This window comes from Salvelinus alpinus, chromosome 27 (assembly GCF_045679555.1).
Source record: "Salvelinus alpinus chromosome 27, SLU_Salpinus.1, whole genome shotgun sequence".
NCBI lineage: Eukaryota > Metazoa > Chordata > Actinopteri > Salmoniformes > Salmonidae > Salvelinus > Salvelinus alpinus.
Window position 1 is genome coordinate 36,341,359 of NC_092112.1, and position 22,427 is coordinate 36,363,785.

Genomic DNA, 22,427 nt, shown 5'->3' on the forward strand with positions numbered 1-22,427 from the left:
GGCAAAAGGGCATGCAACTCAATATTAGGAAGGTGTTCTTAATGTTTTGTACACTCAGTGTATACTTGTACTGTAAGAGTGAAAGCGCTGTTAGAGAAACAGTAGCTGAGAACTGTTTGTGGTGTGGAGAGGGAGTGAGCAGGGAGTTTCCTCAGCCAGTAGAATGGAGCCTTGAATGGAGGTGAAGAGAGGTGGACAAGTAAGTAAAGTGTTCATTTCCTGCCACTAACAGGTACCAGGTTTTTAAGGATGTAGCCCACTAGTTACCAGTGAGACCAGAGGCTGAGCTAGGATCCTCTTTTCCTCCTCTCTACCTCTCTCTACTTCCTCTCTGTCAATCTTTCTTTCCCTTTTCCGTCAGTCTCCCTCTCTTTGGGAAGACACACTTTGTTAGACTAACACTTACCATTCATGAAATACTAAGTCATTTTATTTACTTACTAACTAACCGTTATCTAACTAACAACTAACTAATGTACTAACTATCATCCTACATCATTGGTTTTTATTTTGTTTTCCCATTCCTTATTAACAACCGTTTTGTTCACTATTCTTTTGATTTCCTTTCTTCCCCCTTTTCCGGAAAGCAATCAGGCATGGGACACGCTATGGTAAACAAACTACATTGTCTGGTAGATATCATTCTAATTGTCTTTTTTTGGATTTGCCGTGTGTCCCTTCCCCCCCCCCCCCCCCCTCTTCTTTTTCTTTTTATACTTTGAGTTTCATCCTAGACACTTCTTATCAAAAAATGAGGAAATGGGTTTGTATTACCAACTGCTTTCTTCACTTCTCAATATCCTCCCCGTCCTTGCCTCCCAACCTCCCTCCCCCCACACCCCCTCCCTCCCCCACACACCCTTCCTCCCTCTCCTCTTTTTTCACTCCGGCTTTTACTTTATTATTTTTTTAAAATTTTATTCCTCATCGCTACGAAGTTCGCAGAAGTTCTACGAGTCTCAAAAGAAACACCAGATCTGACCTTTGATCTTTTGTTAGGGATACATAAAAAATATGTTTTTCCACCAAATAAAAACCTCCACATTTTTGGTGAGTACTGTCGCCAAGAACTGACAGAAGCTCTGCCACGAACCAAACAAGAAGAGTGACTTCTTCTTCAACCAGCAGCAGCAAAACTGCAGTCCAGGCTGTAAAACACCAAACAGAGACAAAATGGCGTCCCAGAGACAAAATGGCGACCCTTTCTTTGCTGGAGCTCTGACAGTTGTTTCCAACACACTCAGTCTGGCACATGGCATGCCCACCACCACTCATCAACGCCCTTTCACCTCCTGACCGGTGACATCATATGACCTTTACCCTCTCACCCTCCTCACCCATAACCACTAACACTTTAACATGTTCACTCACTTTCCCCCTATCATTCACTATCACTGTCCTATCCCCCCATCCCGTCCCTGTGTGTTGTGTTTGTAGCATGCTGGTGACAGTGGTGTCTATGTGTTGTGGCTAACTTTAGTCCCTCCCAATCCCCTTGACTTGATTGATGCATGAGCCCTGTATCCCGATTGGCTTGATCATGCTTTGTATGACATCATCAAATAATTTATACCCCTTACATGTCCAACTTACTTTGTGTTTTTGTTAACTTTGGTTTGCACATTTGTGAAGTTGTGTGATAATCCTCCCTATATAATGCACGTGTGTGTATAAGAGTGAGTGTGTGTGTGACACAGAGAGTATGTGTGTGTTAGTGACTGTGTATAGTTACAAATTGAACCCTGAAACCTAAGACAAGTACAAGCAAGTTGTCCTTGGCAATTTGTCCATTTTACTAACCCTCCCCCAACCTGAACTATCCAAACCGAACGAGAATCCATTCTCTTAACCCATCAAAGATAAAGAAAATATGCCTCTGCTCTGACATATTTTCTTTACCTGTCCTGTGAACCCTACCTATGACTAAAGCCATTAAAAGATCCCAAAACGCAGTCTAATCCAATCTGTCGCTCCAAGGCACCAACGCTACTAGCCAATAGCCCAGATGATCTCAAGTGAATTCCTAACTGAATGTAAGCAGCAACAGATATCTGTAGACACCAAGTCATAGCAGACCAAGAAGAGAGGTGTATGTATACTATTGAACAGAGCGTTTTACCTCAGAGTGTAATGGTTTGGCTTTGGTATGTGTTACCCCTATAACAGGTGACTATCTCCGTGGATGGGATCCTCACCACGACAGGGTATACCCAGGAAGACTACACCATGCTGGGGTCTGATGACTTCTTCTACGTGGGTGGGAGTCCTAGTACGGCTGATCTCCCTGGTTCTCCCGTCAGCAACAACTTCATGGGCTGCCTGAAAGAGGTAGATTCAGGTTGGGGGTACTGGGGGTGCACTCACAAATGCAAACACGCTAGGGTGCTTGTACACACACACACACACACACACACACACACACACACACACACACACACACACACACACACACACACACACACACACACACACACACACACACACACACACACACACACACACACACACACACACACACACACACACACACACACACACACACACACACACACACACACACACACACACACACACAAAGCATCCACCTCCACTTAGCTAGTCAGAGCAGTTGAATTAAATATGTCAAATCAGCATGGTTTTTCCTCCGCTAAGCAACAGCAGCAGTGATGACAAATGAAATTGCATTATCAATGAAAGCTGCGGAGTTGGCAGACAGAGGAAGAAGTGCTCGGCAGCCATTCAATATTCCTCAGCTTAATCTAATTCACAACATTCACAGCAGTTGTGTGTGAGAAAATGGGCCCCAAATAGTCCCTGTCATATGTCATTTGCAGACTCAGCTTGACTGTAGTACAGCAGTGGAATATTTTAAGACTACGCCAGACCTAATGTTCACTACAAAGAAAGGGAATTTTGGTGTGATAAGACAGAATTTATTGTTGTTGTTTTTGGATATGTAAAATGTACTCTCTGACCTCCCAGGCATTTTAGGGTTTAGATGAAATCCCTTCTTCAAAAGTTGTCGGGCCATTACTCATGCTCGCGTCACCGTGACACTGCACTCTTGCATGTGGAAAGATGACGATCATCAGGAAGTCTTTGTCCATTGCACACAGGGCCTGAAATGACCTTTAAAATTGTTGTCCTTTTTCCTCTTCCTTTTAAACTATCGCTCTCCATCCTCTCATCGTCACACAGACATTTGATAAACCTGCAAGTGTAGTATTCAGTTCTCATGATCACCAACGCTCCTCTCCCAAAGGACATCTATTTACCGTTGAAAGAGAGGATGGCAATTGATCCATTGCAAAGCCATTTAGTTGAAAATAAGATAACTATTCAGATTAGAAGAAGTTAATGTTGTTCTCGCTCTTCAGAAAGAAGACTAAGGCTACATCCCAAAAGCCCTATGGACCCTGGTCAAAAGCAGCACACTAAATAAGGAATAGGATGTCATTTGGGGTACAGCCTAAGAGTCTAATTGTGTGATGTACTGATTACAGTGACGTGGAGTTTGACCTTTAGAATGCTGTAAATGCCATCGTTCTGTTGGGTATTACGTAACGAGTAGCTCTTTATAAACGCTATACCGATACAGCAGTAACTAGATTGTACTTTGATAATGTAGCCGTTTAACAGAGATCTGCAGTTAACACAGACTGTACAGTATACAGTGTTCAGCGTATCGTAGAGACAACCCAACACCTAGCGAGCACGTGGAGTAGCTCGCTATAATGATACAGCGGTACAATGGGGATCAGCTATTTACACTACAGTCTAATAATCAGTTAATATGGTCGTATATAGCAGACTACGGGAATGCAGGTTACACATACTGTATATTCTGTCTATGTAGCCCATGGGGGAATCAATAAACTCGGTTTTTGAAGTACCATTCTGAAAACTGAGCCATAGGATCCTCAGTCCACTTTTATCCAATATAAACATATCCCAATAATAAACTCCCATTTACTGGATAGAAAACCCAAGAGCCACAGCGTGACTTTTAAGCACAGACTATCCTTGAGTCCCCTCTACGAGAGACCTTGGAGTAATTGTGACTGTGGCCGCATCTAGAGCTGTACCAGTGGCTGGGTCTCATTAGGAAGCTAAAGGAAAGGGTACGACCATATTAGGAGCATCCTGGTAATGAGTGGAGGAGCTGGAACACTCAGTCAAACCGATAAGACTAAAGACAAGGTGACTTTCCTCTGTGTGTGTTGACTGGGCAGGAGGTAGGTTCTCAGTATGACGGGCAGTGTGTGAGGGAGGTGTTCTGCCTGACCAGACCCGGCCGACTAATCACCCAAATTAGTCTCCTTTGTTCAGCTGGGTGAAGGGCAGGGGAAGGACCAGCATCGAGGTGACAGTCAGAGCCCGGCCGACCTTAAAAGGGGCAATCTGCAGTTCGAACAGCAGCAACACCCCCACCACTGATTTAGTAAACACCTGAGGGATGGGACTTGGAAAATGTAACCACTCAAACTCATGGACAGAGCTATTGATACAGGGATGGCCATTGAGGCTAGACAGTGTTTTACATTTACAAATGAGTGACAAGCTCATATTTGGGGGTTCTGATTGGGTACCACGGTTTTACTAAGCTTTTGAGGAATCTAAGTTACTCAATGGTATATCATTTAAGTTTAAAACGAGATGTAGCAACTTCCGCCTTGAGACATTCTGTAGCAGAGAGCAAGGGGACACTAATATCTCAAATGAGTGGCCTCTTAGAATGTTTAGATATAATATAAGGCACTAGTTGGGAGGAATGTAATCACCTTACTGGGACATTTGATTCTTTTCCAACACTTTCATGCACAGATGTGATGCAATTATACAGTTGGTTGCTAACCTACCACATCGGTATTAGCAATGTAAATCTGTCCAGGGGCAGACTGGCACTCTAGCAAATACCAGATGGGCTGGTCCATTTTTAGCCCATCTAACTTGTTTTGCTCAGAAACACATCATTCTGAGTTAAAAAAGATGATAAAGGGGTCTGTGTTGATTGCTGGTTCATAAGACCCTATATTGTGCTGGCATAGCTGGAGTTCAATTCCTAGGGAATCTGGGTTTACATTGTGATGATCAGGAACCTTGTGAACCCGATTCATATTAACCCCAGGACTGGAGATAATTATGGCTAGTCAAATCATGGCTGCATCTGAAGAGTTGCCCAAGCACTGAATCTGCGCTCACTTATTTTTTTAATATGTTACCTGTACATAACATTAACCATATTACATTCAAACCCCACACTAGAAATTCCTTCAGCAACAGAAGATCCTATAGCTGACATTCACTTTAACAACTGAAGGCAAGACTTCAAATTACTCTAGATGCAGTGTATAAGGTAAAGACAGAAATCAGTCAAAGTAGCGTGAATTTATTTCGTGAGGTTGACAGCCACCGCTTGGGTTGATCGTGTTCCTTTGAGTGTCCCCTTAGTGTTTGGTCTCACAGGTTGAGTTCTCAGCATATTTCACCACATCAGGAGTAGATGTGGGGATACTGCGGAGGTAATTTGGTAGTTGTAGGCTCAACCTTGTGCTGGGACTCAAGAACTTGCATCCTCTGAGTTGGGAGTGCTGCTAGACCAAAAGTGGTCACCACAGCAACATCAACTTCCAGTTCTCTAAAAAAAAAAAAAGGTTATTAGTGGACTGGGAACATTTCATAACTGCTTTGTGAAACCACAAAAGCTCTGATGAAGTCTGAGGTTAATATGTACAAGTAATACTGGGAATTCCCATGTGCAGGTTGATATTTATTGGGATAAATCTTGTCCTGGAGGCAGACCTGATCAATATCTGCTAGATGTGCCAGCTGCAAAGTAAATGGACTATTGTAAAAATGAATAAAGCAAAAGGAGCTTGTGTCTTAAGGTTAGGCATTAGGGTTAGCAGTGTGGATAATGTTACGTTTAAAATGCATCTTTTAGTGACCACTGCAGAGCCATCCCAATAAACACTGACCTGCTTACCAAAGTGTCATGAGCAGGATCCTTCCCTGGAAATTAGTACCATGAGTTCCACCGATCCAGGTCATTATGCTTCTCTACTAAAGGCTTGACATCCGTCTCTTGAATCAGACCCTCTTTCTCTGTGGTAATCTTTGCTCCAATGGGCTCAGGGGTAGAATTCAACTGAGGGTCTGGGGTGGGCTCCAGCTCTGAGAACAGACTAATTAGCAGAGACCCTATATGCAATTATCATACATGCAAACCAGTAAAGAAACGTAATTACCTCTTCGCTCAATCAGTTCTTTCTGCCTGATGCCATCATACGTTGCAGCGCTAACGAAACCATGTTTATTGGGTCCATGACTACCCGCATTTTGCGACTGGCCAAAATAAGGTCCTAGAATTAAAAGTACAATTAACAGCTACTGTAGCTAGCCTATATAGAGATGTCTGAAATGGCACCCTATTCCCTTTAGAGTGCACTACTTTCGACCAGCACCTCATGGTCTGAGCAATAGGCTAGACATCGCGGTAGCCTTCTATTGGCTTAACATGTCTGTACATAATACATCAGTTTAGCATAGGGGAAGTCACTGCCTTCTCTACTTTATTAAAATACAAATAGTAGCTAACAAGCTGGAGATCAGAGGTTCTTTTTAATTACTGCAAATGGCTAGTTTGTGTCAACTACCTTCACTAAAACCACTGCAAAGGTATTCCCTGCAAAGTTGGTTTTCAAAGCACGACTATCTGGCATGTCTGCCTTGTTGAGAGTTATCCATCTGAAATGTACTTCCAAAAGAGTCAGTCAATTAAACCAGACCCATGTTACTGTTGCCTAGGGGCAGGTTTCACAACTATGGTTGTAGGTAGTGCACTACATAAGGAATAAGATCATACCATTGCAAACATCCAAAGTACCTCTCTTGAAGTCCATGCCACTCTCCCAATGACTGCTAGGTGATACAGGCCTTGCGTTGTCTGTAGCGGAGGGTAAGCCATGTGTATGGACACCTTCCTTTGTCCGTGGTGATAGAAGTGTACCCTTCTGTTTGGTTGGGAAGACAATCACGGGGCCCAAAGTAGCATGCTGTTGCCACACTAAAATGACAGTCAAACAGTACACTTCTCACCAACACATTTGCAGTCAAGACAGGCAGTCTCCTCAATTACTAGCATCCCATCAACCCTATTGGAGCAGAAGGTCCCTCCCCTCAAATCCCATTCTGAGGCGGCAAGAAACACAGGGATTAAGATGCCAAATATACCTTTGTTGGTCTCCATCCCACTCCGCCAGTGGTCGCCAGAGGCTGGGGGGTTGCTGTGGTAACCAGGAGGTTCAGGTGGGCTACTGCCTACTCTTTCACTGAGGGGGCGGCGTGCTGGAGCGACCCCCTTATGGCTATTCAGACTTGGACAACGGCCACATAACAAATCATTCTCGTCGGCGGACTTCCACCTGCAAGAAGATTTAGTCATGTACCCAGAACACACCATTTTAACAAATACTATAGTATTCCAGTGGATAAATCACAGCCCAGTAAGAGTAGCTAAGTAAAGTCAGATCTCATACCTGCCATCGATGAAGGAGCATGCCTTGTTGCTAGGTTCTGCATGGTCCATGACAGGTACTGCCATAAGGTGGCACGTGATGTACAGCTGCAAAACAGGACGAGCAAAGCATCACAGTAGCCAACAATGGCTGTAAGTTATATTACTGTAGCATCAACTACAGTACCCATGATGTTCTCAAACATCTCTGGTTTTAAAACATTGCCCTCACCTCCGCCCTGTCCTCCTGATGGAACCTAAAGGCATCAATGTGGAACCGGAGCTTGTCGTCCTGGGTTCTACGCATGAACCTGGAGTTGGAGCCAGGCAACAGGGAATCCATCAAGCACCTGGAGGGGAGATAATAAACTAGATATTGGGGTTTTAGGTCATCTTCCTTGGTACCAAACAAACACTCCAAGCACCATTAGGGGAAATATTTTCATGGGGACAGCTGGAGAACTATCATTCTAGGTAGGCACTTTAGGTTACTACCTCCCTTACCCATCATTCTCAATGAAGATGTATCTGGGGACAGAGTACCAGTCAGGGTCCAGTGTTGCCACGCAGCTGCTAACAAAGACCCTGAGCCTGGTGTGGTGAGCGAGCCTGACAGACACCTCCACGTTGATGGGATCACCCAGGAAGTAGACTCCCGAACCCCGCTCATAAAGCCAGTCACCTGGACAGGAAGTGCCAGAAGGTTATCCCAAAAACGGACTGAATGAGCCCAACTTGACTCCTTGAAGTCCAAGGACCTTACATGCATTAAGACAAATTGGCTCAGGAAGCCATAAACACCGGTTAAAATGTGATTAGACTCTCAATTGCGGTATAGTTCTATGTACATAAAGCCCCATGGTATATCACATCCAAATAATTTCACAACTGCAATGTTAAGTTGCAGCCAACAGTATTTTTCAGTGGTAACACGTTTGTGGCATCCATCTTCTGCTTACACGGGTGTTTGGAGACGCAGATGGGTGATTAGCACAGTTATGCTTTTATGTAAACAAGCAATGTAACATGGAAATATAGTAATATAAAGGTGGAGCAATTTAACCTTTTGAAAATGATTTCACTGATATGAATACATTCCTTATGTTTCCAATACCGCAAGCGTTGAGTTAACATTCAGAGCCCCGGTTTCCCCAACTGAACTGAGCATTTTAAGGATGCATCTTTCCTACAACGGCAGAAGATGTAACATGCGTTCCCAAAACACCATGCAGAGAGAACATACCGATAGGATCTTACCAGAACAAGTGTCGGGGCACTTAAAACAAACCCGGCCAGAAGATACTACCGTCAATAGGCACTAAAAGTAGTTAGTGTCTATGAAGGGGTTAAAAGGTATAAAATTGAGGGGATTGTTAACAGAGCCATATTTAGTAGGCAAAGTGTATAGAAAATTGCTGATAAAATGTTACCAATTAAAAGGGGTCTGAAGTGATACTATATTCTGCATGTCAGAGTGGCAGTTGTGGCTCTGCCCAATGCAGCCCAGGATTTATATACACCCACTTGTCATGAGCATCAAGGAGAACTGCAGGGTGTCCTCAGCAGACACTGTGGCGGTAAAGGGGATCCAGGTCGACTGGAGAGAGACACTGTTCAAACTGTACTTCCTGAAACAAAGAGCACAGAGGTAAGACAAGCAAACTAGTAGGCCGACGCAGTACTGCAATCACAATACAACAGTATAGCTTGAACTCACCTTTCGTAGTGACACTCAATTGGGATTACAGCACCCTCCATTCGGATAACCCCATCTGGTGTGGCTCTGGGTGTATATCTGAGGAGGTTTGTGTAGATCAAGGAGTCTTCGTTCAACTGTGGAGTCACAAAGCAGAAACTAAGAGAAGGTCATTCCGAGAAGTATACTATTGAATCAATTTCACCGTGCTTACCATGTGCTTGGTTCCACAGTCCGATAGTGCTGCAAATATTCTGTACTCATCTCCGGCTGCTGAAACTGTAGCCCTACAGGACTCTTGAGCTTGGTACTGTTCAACGCCAAGGCGCAGGTCAGCCATGTCGATAAGTATACCAATTTTAAACAAATCAGCATTCACGACTATCTCCATGTAGTCTGAAAAGCACGTCACAGTGGCAGTTTTCACTGGAACTGGTCTGGAAATGGTTTGTTGGTGACGTTGATGCTGTTTAAAGGGCAGATTGCCAATTTGGGGCACTCGGTTTGGAAGTTGTCGTTGCCATGGGTCAGTGCTGTACGTATGTGAAAGAGCAGGAGAGATGAAGTTTACCACCAGTAAGAACAAAATCACTTGCTTTAACATTACCCTGAGAATGGTTGCCATCATAAAGCCCACACCAATAACTAATGTAAATCTGTATGTTAGAGGGGCAATGTTCCTTTGCTATGCTACAATTTATGAAACTGAGGTAGCTTTTAACAACCAACCAGGCTGCACACCTGGGCTGGATTAGGCTATAATTGGGCTTTGCATCTGATTAGTCATGATCTTTAATTGGCACATATTGGGCAGGTTCCTCTGCATGGGTGTTGCTGATGCATGACAGATTTTACAAAGCCTTGATAGGTATTTTACGCATCAGCTAACCACATCACATGTTATAGCAAACTGTCAGTCAAAGACGTGTCACGCAACCATTGGTTGATGCATGCAGCGTCTGAGCAGGGGAACACGACCGTTATCTGTGCCATTCTATGTTGGATAAGGTCGCAATCCCCAGCTCAAACATCACATGCATCAACCAATGGTTGCACGCCACGTCATCGACTCCATCAATCAATCAAATGTATTTATGAAGCCCTTTTTACATCAGCTGATGTCACAAAGTGCTGTACAGAAACCCAGCCTAAAACCCCAAACAGCAAGCAATGCAGCTCTAGAAGCACGTGGCTCGGAAAAACTGCCTAGAAAGGCAGGAACATAGGAAGAAACCTAGAGAGGAACCAGGCTCTGAGGGGTGGCCAGTCCTCTTCTGGCTGTGCCGGGTGGAGATTATAACAGAACATGGCCAAAATGTTCAAACGTTCATAGAAGACCAGCAGTGTCAAATAATAATAATCACAGCGGTTGTAGAGGGTGCAACAGGTCAGCACCTCAGGAGTAAATGTCAGTTGGTTTTTCATAGCCGATCATTCAGAGTTAGAGACAGCAGGTGCGGTAGAGAGAGAGTCGAAAACAGCAGGTCCGGGACAAGGTAGCACGTCCGGTGAACAGGTCAGGGTTCCATTGCCGCAGGCAGAACAGTTGAAACTGGAGCAGCTGTGCCGTCGGGCACCAGTTTGCTATAACATATGATGTGTTAGCTGATAGTTCAATACCTATCTAGGCATTGTAAGATCTGGCATGCATCAGCAACGACTGGGCCGAGAAACGAGCCCTAAGTGTTCTCAGGAACCACGTCCATATTGTATCCATATGATATAACATCTGAGCTGTGCAATAAAGACAACCTGTGTTATGATCCTGATGTTTGTCACCACAGATGGTTTGTTTACGTTTCTACCGTTGTGCCTAGATGGAGTAGGCCTACAGCTCTGTCTAGTGGTCGCGTCGGGGACAACAGTTTTGACAACGGTAGCATTGTAGCTACGCCTAAAAGCCAATTTATGCATAAACTGGGCATGCAGTGGCCAAATCAAGCTCTATTACGCATTGCTGTGCGCGTATCTTTTTGTTGTATCAACGCCGAGGGCTCCGTATAGTACAGTATAGCTCCGCGTTGACATGATTGGTTGACGGTAGGTGGGGGCAGTACGTCCTGTATAAACACAAACTCACTTCCTTGACAACTTCCTTCATAACAGCTCTGCTCTGCTCCGCTAAGCGCAATAAGTATGAAAGCCCTGACGTCTGCAGAGGCTGCATCGCAGTAAATTATGCTGTATGGCCACTGCAGACATCACATTGCCATGCAGAACTTTAAACCCTAACCCTTTTCCTAACCTTAACCTCATTCACCTAACCTGCTACACAAAATAAAATAAAATCTTATTTGTCACATCCGCCGAATACAACAGGTGTAGGTAGGCCTATCCATGAAATGCTTACTTACAAGCCCTTAACCAACAATGCCGTTTTAAGAAAATAAGAGTTAAGAAAAACATTGACCAAATAAACTAAAGTTAAAAATAAAAGAGCAGCAATAAAATAACAATAATGAGGCTATATACAGGGGGTACCGGTAGAGAGTCAATGTGAGGTGGTACAGGTTAGTCGAGGTGAATTCACCTAACCTGCTGCGTTAGTTCTCCTAACCTTCTACGTTAATTCACTAACTTGCTACGTTAACTATCCTAACCTGCTATGTAAACAGAACATCTGTGCCGACAAATGGTCAGTATCAGCACACTGGTGCTTCTTTGATGCCAAGTTGCTTTGAAATGCCGACCTGTACTGGACACAAATGCACTTTTCATCACATACCACCTGAACTAGGGTCAAGGATTAGGAACTAATCAGATACCACAGCTTCAGGATACTTCTTTTCTGTGAAATCACACTATCTAGCACATTGTTGTTCAAATAGTTTGTTCATTTTAGTGTAGTCTATGATAATCTTTTGTCTTCAGCATCCTAAATAATACCACAAATGCACATTTAAAAAATGATTTAAAAACAGGCAAAAAGGTACGCAGGGTGTGAAATGCAAACCTCACATTCAAACTAACTTTAGTTTAATAATCGGACCTATCCATTGCGCCACAAAGTTTTGATGGATTTTAGAGAAAAATAATAAACTTCTATATAAACATCAAACATGTTTATTCCTGACCAACAGATGTCACTAATGAGCATTGTGTTAAAAGCTTTGAGCAATGAACCGTTTTTCGACACAATTTGGTGAAAGACTCAAAAGATTCAGAAAACCTCGGTTTCCCATCACTACCAAAAGGTCAAGAAGTTGTGTAACTGCAATGTGTAATTTCCTCCGACGTGATCAAAGCAGCAACGGGGCGTCTGAAAAAGGAACACACTTTTGTCCATCGGTAACTCAACACGGGATTGGTCCATGGATGTCTTTGGTCCAACTTCTGGACTAATCTGCTGCTGATGTGTTGAATACCTGAATAATGAAATAGGCTCTCATTCTGACCAGAGGCTTAAAGTTCAGAATTTGAGTTTTATATTAAAAACAACAACAACACACACATACAGTGCATTCGGAAAGTATTCAGAACCCTTCCCTTGTTCCAAATGGTGTTATGTTACAGCCTTGTTCTAAAAATTATCCTCATCAAGCTACACACAATACCGTGCTTCTACACCTGCATTGCTTGCTGTTTGGGGTTTGGGGTTTTAGGCTGGGTTTCTGTACAGCACTTTGATATATCAGCTGATGTAAGAAGGGCTATATAAAGACATTTGATTTGATTTGAATACCGTATAATGACAAAGTGCATAATAACAATATCGCATAATTCAGACCCTTTGCTATGAGACTCAAAATTGAGCTCAGGTGCATCCTGTTTCCATTGATCATCCTTGAGATGTTTCTACAACTTGATTGGAGTCCACCTGTGGTAAATTCAATTGATTGGACATTATTTGAAAAGGCACACAACTGTCTATATAAGGTCCCACAGTTGACAGTGCATGTCAGAGCAAAAACCAAGCCATGAGGTCGAAGGAATTGTCCGGAGAACTCTGACACAGGATTGTGTCGAGGTACAGATCTGAACACAGTGGCCTCCATCATTCTTAAATGGAAGAAATTTGGAACCACCAAGACTCTTCCTAGAGCTGGCTGCCCAGCAAAACTGAGCAATCAGGGGGAGAAGGGTCTTGGTCAGGGAGGTGACCAAGAACCCAATTTTAACTCTGACAGAGCTCCAGAGCTCCTCTGTGGAAATGGGAGAACCTTCTAGAAGGACAGCCATCTCTGCAGCACTCCACCAATCAGGCCTTTATGGTAGAGTGGCCAGACGAAAGCCACTCCTCAGTAAAAGGCACATGACAGGCCCCTTGGAGTTTGCCAAAAGGCACATAAAGGACTCGTAGACCATGAGAAACAAGATTATCTGGTCTGATGAAACCAAGATGGAACTCTTTGGCCTGAATGTCAAGTTTCACGTCTGGAGGAAACCAGGCACCATCCCTACGGTGAAGCATGGTGGTGGCAGCATCCCAGGCAGGGACTGGGAGACTAGTCAGGATCGAGGGAAAGATGAAAAAGAACAAGAAAATAGATCCTTGATGAAAACCTGCTCCAGAGCTCTCAGGACCTCATATTGGGGTGAAGGTTCACCTTCCAACAGGACAATGACCCTAAGCACACAGCCAAGACAACCCATGAGTGGCTTCGAGACAAGTCTATTAATGTCCTTGAGTGGCTCTGCCAGAGCCCGGACTTGAACCCAATCGAACATCTCTGGAGAGATCTGAAAATAGCTGTGCATCAACGCTCCCCATCCAACCTGACAGAGCTTGAGAGGATCTGCAGAGACGTTTTTTCTTTCTCCTTATGGGGTATTGTTTGTAGCTTGATGAGAAAAAAATGATTTAATCCATTTTAGAATAAGGCTGTAACGTAACAAAATGTGGAACAAGTCAAGTGGTCTGAATACTTTCCGAATGCACTGTATAATCTGGAACTGGTGAGAACACCAACTTGTGTGAGTAGACCATATAATTATCCTCCATTTGAGGGTTCCATAGAGAGAAGTGAGATCATGAGAGGGGTTTTAAATTCTGAGAGCCATTTTTCGTTTTACATTTGCAACAGACAAAATATTTTGCAACGGAAACTGAATAATGAGTACACCTGGTCTTAGGTCACGGAACAGAACAACAATACCTACGAACAGGTGTGTCAGAAAGCTGAACAACTACTGCTGACTGCTGTGTTGACTGCTGTGTTGACTGTTGTGTTGACTGCTGTGTTGACTGCTGTGTTGACTGCTGTGGCTAGCCAAAAATGACTTGTTTTGAACAACTTATCCTTGGAGGCTTTTAAAGTGTGCTAACGCTATGATTTTGAACATTCAAAGAGTGTGCAAAGCTGTCATCAAGACAGCTTTGAAGAATCTCAAATGTAAAATATATTTTGATTTGTTTAACACTTTTTAGGGGGTTACTACACGAGTCCATATGTGTTATTTAATAGTTTTGATGTCTTCACTATTATTCTGCAATGTAGAAAATAGTACAAATAAAGAAAAACCTTGAATGAGTAGGTGTTCTAAAACTTTAGTGTAACTTCTGAGGGATTGGACGCAAAAGCACCTCCACCAATCACCCTACACCACTGTGCACACACACGTCATTAGAGCGGTGGGACAGTAATCCAAAGGTCTCCGAGCTGACAAGGTAAAATTCTGTAGTTCTGCCCCTGAGCAAGGCAGTTAACCCACTGTTCCCCGGGCACCGAAGACGTGGATGTCGATTATGTCAGCCCCCCCGCACCTCTCTGATTCAGAGGGGTTGGGTTAAATGCGGAAGACACATTTCAGTTGAATGCATTCAGTTGTACAACTGACGAGGTATCCCTCTTTCCCTTTACTATGACTACTAGCGTAACCATGTCAGCAAATGACTGCTGCCTGAACACACCCAAATTTGATTTGGTCACTTGTAACTTGCTGTTTGGACAGTCAGTATTCCAAAATGGATTTGAAAAACCAAACTGATTTGAGCATTAAAGTCTGCAGTGTGAAGAAGGCTTTAGTGTGCTGATCTAAAAGACTAAACTGATTCTAGATCAGCAGTTCTATACTCTGAGATGCTTATTGTCCCAGAACATTATCAAATCAAATCAAAAATGTATGTTGGTCACATACGTGTGTTTTGCAGATGTTGTTGCAGGTGTAGTGAAATGCTTGTGTGCTTTGAACCCAAGGGACATTGGGTGCATTTAGACAGGCAGCCCAATTCGTATCTTTTTGACCAATCAGATCTGAAAAAGATCTGATGTGAAGACCAATTAGTGAAAAAAGATCAGAACTGGGCTGCCTATGTAAAACCAGGCATAGAAGTTTCACAGTGTGAATTGGCACCTGATGATTTCTCAGGTGAGTTTGTTGAAATCAGAGGAACAGGTGCCGTGTGCATTTCTGATAGTAGCAAAGGTTGAGTTCTTGCCCGAATAGCTGCATAAGTGTTGCGCTGCATCAACCAATGGTTGTGTGCCACATCATCGACTTTGCAGTTGGGCATCAGATCGCTATATCATATGTGGTTAGCTGATATGTTAAATACGTATCTGGGAGTTGTAAGACTTGGCGTCTGCAATGTAGTCAGGGAGGAACTTAACCAAAGCCTTTCCATTCTTGACTTTCTGAGGGTAGGTCTATGCCACAGACTGCTGATACGATTCACAAAAACATGATTCTCCATTGAGAATGACTGAGGGGGCTGTGATTAATCTGGGGTCAGGAAACTAGGTCTAAGACCCTGTTCCTCATAAGACCCCGGGGCGGACTGGTCATCTAGCATTTCGGACAAATGCTAGATGGACTGGTCCATTTTTTGCCCAGTGAGCCTGTCTAACTTCAGTTTTTTGTGCAAAATTATAATTATCTGGCTAATAATGGGGTTCTCAAGGAAAAAAATTGGCAGGTTTGGGGGCCTTAAGGGAAAAAAAAGATCTGGTGTGTTAGAAATGCCAGGGTCAATTCCTGGTCCCAGTCCGCCCCTTAATCTGTTTACAGAGTGGTTACCTCTACAGCATTATAATGAATCACCATGTGACTGGGGGAGTGAAGAGTCATAGGATATGTCCCAAATGCTACCCTATTTCCTATTTAGTGCACTACTTTTGACCAGGGCCCAGGGAATATAGTGCCATTTGGGACGCAGGTACAGCATGGTGCATTCTACTGCATGCCAACCCTGGCTTGACTGACTGCAGGGTACGACCCTTACAACCATGCCCACCCTGCCTTGGCTCTGTATGGACCCATAAACTCTGCTTGATAACACATTGCCATTCTCTCTCTCTCTCTCTCTCTCTCTCTCTCTCTCTCTCTCCCTATTGCTTTAATTGCCTCTTTCTTCCTCGCTGTCTGTCTGTCTGTCAAGCCCTCCTCCGTTCCTTCCTCCTCCCGCCCTCTCCTGCTCTGTACACAGCTGATGAGCGATGATTCAGTTAATTTGGGCCCACTGGCTGGATGGTTGGATCACGCTTCATCAGTGTCTTTCTCTTCCACTGCTTTTCTAATGTCAGGCCAGAGCTGTAACAGAGGATTAAGGAGGGATAGAGTGGGTCAAGAGAAGGGGGGTTAGACTCATCCCTGCCCAGCTTCTCTCTCTCTCTCTCTCTCTCTCTCTCTCTCTCTTTTTTCTTTGAAGAGTAAACCCACAGAGTACAGCTAAGCTCCACCGCTCCACAGAGAAAGAGCTGATCGATAGCAATGAATCCCACCCTCCCTTCTGCCATCCCTTTCTCCCTCCTTTCCGCCCTCCCTCTCTCGCTGGCTGGGAATAAAAGAGGATGCTACGGTATTGTCCTCCTGTCTTCTCTACTTCCTCTGCACTCCTCCACCCCCCTAGGCATAGGGACGATAGCGTCATGCCTCCATCCCCCTTGTGCTCAGCCATGTGGGCCAGCAGTCACGTGACGTAAGCCAGTGATCAGAGGCGGTAGCGGTGGAGGCCATGCCTCCTGGCGTCCACAGGGCACCAGTGCCAAGACAGGCAGGCTAGGGCTCTAAGGAAGCATCTTGTATTGCAGCTCAACTCTCTTGCGCCTGCTATACTGTCACCCAGTTTGTGGAAGGAGGAAGTGAAAGAGAGGCAGGGATGGAGGGATGGAAGGGATTAGGGAGAGGGAGGGAGAGGGAGGGAGGGAGAGACCAACATTTGGCATTTCGGATGAACATACTGCCCTCGTCATCCTAAAAGGCATCATCAGCCATGTTGTATTTTCACCAAAGCAGGCTTTTTTTAATCAAACAGTCTCTACTCATTTCTGTTTTGTAATACGAACCACACACAGCACAAATCCTACAGTATATTTTCTCAGAGGCACAGACACAGCTAAATGCTTCATGAGATGCTCCTCTGGACTCTGACCTCTGACCCCTGAGGGTATACCCAGCAAGCTTTGCCATAGAGAGACACACACGTATGTGGCCTCTCTGTCTCTCTGTAAAGCTAGCCCCACACATCCATAATACATACATAGCTTTGTGCCCTGTCTTTGTGTGGGGGGCTGGGATGAATCTGGGCTCGGGAAACAGGCCTAAGACCATGTGGCCTTTGCTTTTCTAAAGCCAGTATATCTTACTGTACTGTAACGCTGTGACATCCCTACATCCTCCACCTAGATGAGCTAGTGTTACAATAACCTCACAAATTCATCTTAATTACACCCCTATTCACCCACACAACGACAATCAATTTCATCACCCCCACCCAGGAATAAGAATAATGATTTCCAATAATGCTTATTATATCACATTTTATCTGGATCATACACCTCCTTTCAAATCCCTAATCCCTGCTGTCATCCAATTTCAAATCATATTTACGCACAGGCTCATTGTACCATCGATCTAGCTCTGTTTTGTTTTCATTACTCTCACCGCTCTCTGGAGAGATGGGATTGAGTCCTCTAGCTAGCTTAAACACAGTGTGTGTTTACTTCTTTAAATGTAGCTGCGGGGACTGGCCTGTGTCTTTATTCCTTCCTCTTATGAATACTAAGTCAAAATCATCGGAAGGAGAGAGGGAGGGGAGGTATGTAAAGAGGGAGGCAGTGAGGCAGGCAGAGGAAGGCAGGGAGGCAAGTAGAGAGAGAGGCAGGCAGGTAGAGAGTAGAAGAGGACAGGAGGGAGGGGGAGAGAGATAGAGGCAGCCACGGAGGGAGGAAGGGAGAGATGGAGTGAGAGAGGCAGGCAGACAAAGAGACAGGCAGCCGGTGTGAACGGGGAAAGAAGGGGCAGAGAGGACTTGCACTGATCTATAGTAGATTAGTCTGTGTCTCTGCTCCCGACATTGATCAATATGTCATCTCACGGAGGAGGAGGATAGAGGTGGAGAGAGAAGGAGGAAATGTAAGAGGAGAGGTGGAGGAGAGAGATGGAGAGAGAAGGGGGAAATGGAGGAGGAGAGAGGAGGAGAGCTGGAGGAGGAGGGAGACAAGGACGAGGAGAGAGGAGGAAAAGGGGCCAAAGGAGGAGGAGGAGAGCTGGAGAAGGAAGAGAGATGGAGTAGCAGAGATGGAGAATCAGACACGTTAAAGGCTGTGGTTGCATTGTGAATGGCCCCAGTGTGGCTAGGGGACAGCAGGGACGGCCTATGGATAGCATAATAAAGCTGAGATCACAACAAAGGCAGCTAGAGGAGAGATGAGGGGTGCGGGGAGGCCAATCTCTCTTTTCTAACATCATTTCCATTAGGTTATTGACCAGCAGAGCAGAATGGAGCGTCCAGCCAGTCATAACCAGATGTATCTATCCAGCCTTATTATTATTGTACAGAAGGGTTGATTGTGTTGGATTAGTGCGTCCTTGAATAACGGGGCAAGGAATGGTGGTGTTAAAGGCCACTTCTCACTGTCAAACTAAGCCGGAGGGTCAGCGCCATGTATTCATGGGATGCCAAGGGAAGCCAGGCTTCCCCCCAATAAAATTGTCCAAGAAAAAAAATAAACAAAATAATGTATCTGTGTTTCATAAATGTCCTTCATTTCGCAAGAGGCTGAATGTATCTCACTGGAGAAAGCATCCGAGCGAAAGAAACGGCGCCCCTCTGTCTCGGTATGTGTAGCCTAGCTATCTGATGCTGTCTGGTCTAAAAGAGTATGACATTGTTGCTGCCCATAGCATTGAATGCAAGAGAAGCCAGCGAGCATTTCGCCTCCCTTGTTAATTTTTTCAATTTTTTTACAATAGCCAATCAGTATTGAGCTAAACTGAGTGAATTTGGATTTGGCTTCACACCGATCACATAACACCTGATGCCAAACCTCACTGACAGAAAAACATTGAATTGTTGCATCTCGTTGTGTCATTGTCCTCCGGTGGCTAGCTAGATAGCTAAAATCGACCCTTTCCTAAATTAGCCATGGGTGGAGATCGGGATATAGACTTGCGGTTTTACTTAATTCTCTGTACTGGCTAATGATTATAATGGCGATTGTGATCCAACCATTAATTTATACATTGTTGTGCCCCTAGCCTGAGAGGATGGAAGTTCAACATGTAGCTAGATGTAGAAGGCTAATGTTAACTAGCTGGCTAATCGTTGCCCATGAAAGGAAGTTATGCTTTTTATGGTTACTACATGATTCCATATGTGTTATTTCATAGTTTTGATGTCTTCACTATTATTCTACAATGTAGAAAATAGTAAAAATAAAGAAAAACCCTTGAATGAGTAGGTGTTCTAAAACTTTTGACCGGTAGTGTATACCAAACAAAAACCATTGATTTCAATGTTAAACAAACCATATGTACAATGACTACTTTAAACAATTTCCACTGAACATTTTACAAAAACACATTTACAGGACGAACTGTGCAGATACAAAGTCTGGTAACAGAATAAAACTGGGGGAGATTTTACCGTAATTCTGTTACAAAACTTCTGCATCTGCACAGTTTTTCCAGTAAATGTTTATGTTTTATTTACTGTGAAAATGATTCAGAGAAGGCAGTCATTGTACATAGAATTGTATGTTAAACTTTGAATGCAATGGTTTTTGTTGGCATACTTTTTAAAGTGAGTCTCAGCGTAAATCCGTTTCCGTGGAATTGCCCCTAGGTAGACTGTGTTTAGTGTTGGTTACAGATGTTGTTTTACACAAACACCACCTTGTCCAAAAGCTCCCGAGTGACATACAGTGGCCTAGTGTACATGGACACTAATCCTCTCCTCTTTCCCTCCCTCTTTTTCTCTACTCCCCTCTTTCTCCCCCTTTTCCCATTTTTTCCCTAATCTAATTATCTCTCTATCTCTGCCTCTAATTCTTTGTTGCTACTCTCTCTCTCACTATCTTTCTCTATCTTTCTATCTATATATCTATCTCCCTCCCTCCCTCCCTTCCAGTCTCTGGGCCCCTGTGTTGATCTACTGTCAAATCTTCCAGGATTATCTGTAATCCTGGAGCTGCAGAATCTGTTTGCTGACAGCTGTGCTCTCAAATATTACTACTACTGTTTGCCATGCACACACTGCCCTATATACCAGAACCAGAGCGAGATAGAGGGAAGGAGAGAGAGGGAAGGAAGGAAGGAGAGAGGAGAGGAGAGGGAGGCAGAGACAGTGTGAGAGAGGGAGAAAGAGAGAGAGAGAGAGAGAGAGAGAGAGAGAGGGAAGGAGATAGGAAAGAGAGGGGGAAGGAGATAGGAGAGAGAGAGTGAGAGGGAAGGATTTAGGAGAGAAAGAGAGAGACAGAGGGAAGGAGATAGGAGAGAGAGAGAAAGAGAGATACTCTTATTCTTCCTTAGCAGAGAAAAAAAAGAGAACCTTCAATTTTCCGCCTGAATGGATTTTAATTGACAATTCTGCCTCTCTTTTTTTCTGTCATTTGTGTTGTATTTGACTGTACTGCTGGTGCGGCGTTCTTCTCTCAGTGTGCATTAAATGCTGGGGTGGGTTATGCATGAATAAATAGATGGTGGTATATACAGGGGCATTGATATCCCTGAGGAATCAGTCTGCGTCCCAAATGGCACCTACTGTAATTGCCTACGTACTGCACTACTTTTGAACCGGGCCCATAGGGCGCTTATGGTCAAAAGTAGTGCACTATGTATGGAACAGGGTGCCACTTGGGACCAGGCACAGTCTTAGAGCACCAGTGCTTTGCAAGTAATCCAAGGATCTTGTCATACAGATGTAGGATCTTAATTTGACTGATATTGTCACAGCAAAATTATCTTGCCGCAATGGAATTTGAATGTTTAGTTCATTATGTTGCTTATTGGTCATTCGGCTATTAGCTGGCCAAAAGTAGTGCAATACTGTTGATATAACCATGTGTTAGTGTGGGCTTTCAGTGAATTTATGTAAATCTCAAAGCTCTTTTGCATATCCTGCGGTGCAGGCAAGTGTTCAATCATATTGTTAGCATGTGATCTTTCTGCATGTGGACAGATTACAGTAAAAATGGGAAATGAAAATGGATATTGGATTCATGTGTTTAAAATACGACCAACATATTATATAAAACCCCATATTATACAAAAACCCATTTCATAGAAAACCCATATAATATTCCATATAAACTACATTTGACATTGGAATAGAACCTAAAATCTCGAAAAAAAATGATGAGTACATTATAAGATGATACGTTTCCTTCTTTCTTTTTTCCATCTCTCCTCTTATTGAGTTTATTGTTCCTGTCTGCTACTCCTTGAATCTTCAAAAGAGGACCAACATATTACACAACAGTTAAAAAACAACATATACCTTTTTTCCATATATGGACCTAGAATATTGGCCCTAATGTTCTCTCTTCTCCTCCACTCCCTCCAGGTGGTCTACAAGAATAACGATATCCGTCTGGAGCTCTCCCGTCTGGCCCGCATCGTAGACCCCAAGATGAAGCTCCAGGGCGACGTGGTGTTTAAGTGTGAGAACGTGGCCACCCTGGACCCTATCAACTTCGAGAGCCCTGACTCCTACCTCAGCCTCCCCAAGTGGAACACCAAGAGAATGGGTTCTATCTCCTTCGACTTCCGGACCTCAGAGCCCAACGGACTCATCCTGTTCACCCACGGCAAGGTAACCTAACTAATGAAATACCCCGATGAAGGTCTGATGAAGACCCACATGTTGGTTTAATGATCCATTAAATGTTTGTGAGATTAAATTACCAGTGTGCTGGTGTTCTGCTTCTAGTAAGTGTAGAACTGTAAAAGAAAGGCACACGCTCATATTTCCCTGCTGTGGATTTATCCGACCAAAGTTTCGGCTAAAGAGACTTGATGTAGAGCTTTAGAAACTGGGTGGTTCGAGCCTTTAAT

General features: G+C 43.9%; 2 protein-coding genes across 16 annotated transcripts in view; one reads left to right on the forward strand and one right to left on the reverse strand.

The window, feature by feature from the left end:
• LOC139556484 (neurexin-3b-like) overlaps positions 1 to 22,427 on the forward strand; it is a 328,473-nt gene that overhangs the window by 1,911 nt on the left and 304,135 nt on the right. For 12 of the 13 annotated variants that reach the window (XM_071370487.1, XM_071370488.1, XM_071370490.1 and 9 more), the window contains exons 2-4: positions 588 to 611; positions 2,167 to 2,328; positions 21,937 to 22,185. In XM_071370487.1, the coding sequence (XP_071226588.1) occupies positions 597 to 611; positions 2,167 to 2,328; positions 21,937 to 22,185 (426 nt within the window). In that variant the 5' untranslated portion in view covers positions 588 to 596. The remainder of the gene's footprint in view (positions 1 to 587; positions 612 to 2,166; positions 2,329 to 21,936; positions 22,186 to 22,427) is intronic. The other variant, XM_071370489.1, reaches the window with a different exon arrangement.
• On the reverse strand, positions 5,374 to 9,922 carry LOC139556485 (zona pellucida sperm-binding protein 3-like). 3 transcript variants are annotated; one of them, XM_071370499.1, is made up of 11 exons: positions 9,427 to 9,922; positions 9,234 to 9,349; positions 9,041 to 9,144; positions 8,021 to 8,198; positions 7,749 to 7,866; positions 7,539 to 7,624; positions 7,234 to 7,424; positions 6,887 to 7,066; positions 6,249 to 6,362; positions 6,027 to 6,174; positions 5,374 to 5,636 (listed from the first exon to the last, which is right to left on the reverse strand). In XM_071370499.1, coding segments are annotated over exons 1-11 (1,650 nt in total). In that variant the 5' UTR covers positions 9,841 to 9,922; the 3' UTR covers positions 5,374 to 5,635. The 3 variants fall into 3 exon arrangements, with proteins under 3 accessions (XP_071226600.1, XP_071226598.1, XP_071226599.1); XM_071370497.1 differs by having other exon boundaries at positions 5,374 to 5,638; positions 5,987 to 6,174; XM_071370498.1 differs by having other exon boundaries at positions 5,374 to 5,638; positions 5,979 to 6,174.

What these genes read in the sequence shown, in the direction of transcription:
- LOC139556485 (XM_071370497.1), bottom strand. Translation starts at nt 9,840, where the DNA reads ATGATGGCAACCATTCTCAGGGTAATGTTAAAGCAAGTGATTTTGTTC. An exon ending in ACTGTGGAACCAAGCACATG is followed by an intron (nt 9,350 to 9,426) that starts GTAAGCACGGTG and finishes GTGACTCCACAG; the next exon opens with TTGAACGAAGACTCCTTGAT. An exon ending in TGGGATGGAGACCAACAAAG is followed by an intron (nt 7,067 to 7,233) that starts GTATATTTGGCA and finishes CTGTCATTTTAG; the next exon opens with TGTGGCAACAGCATGCTACT.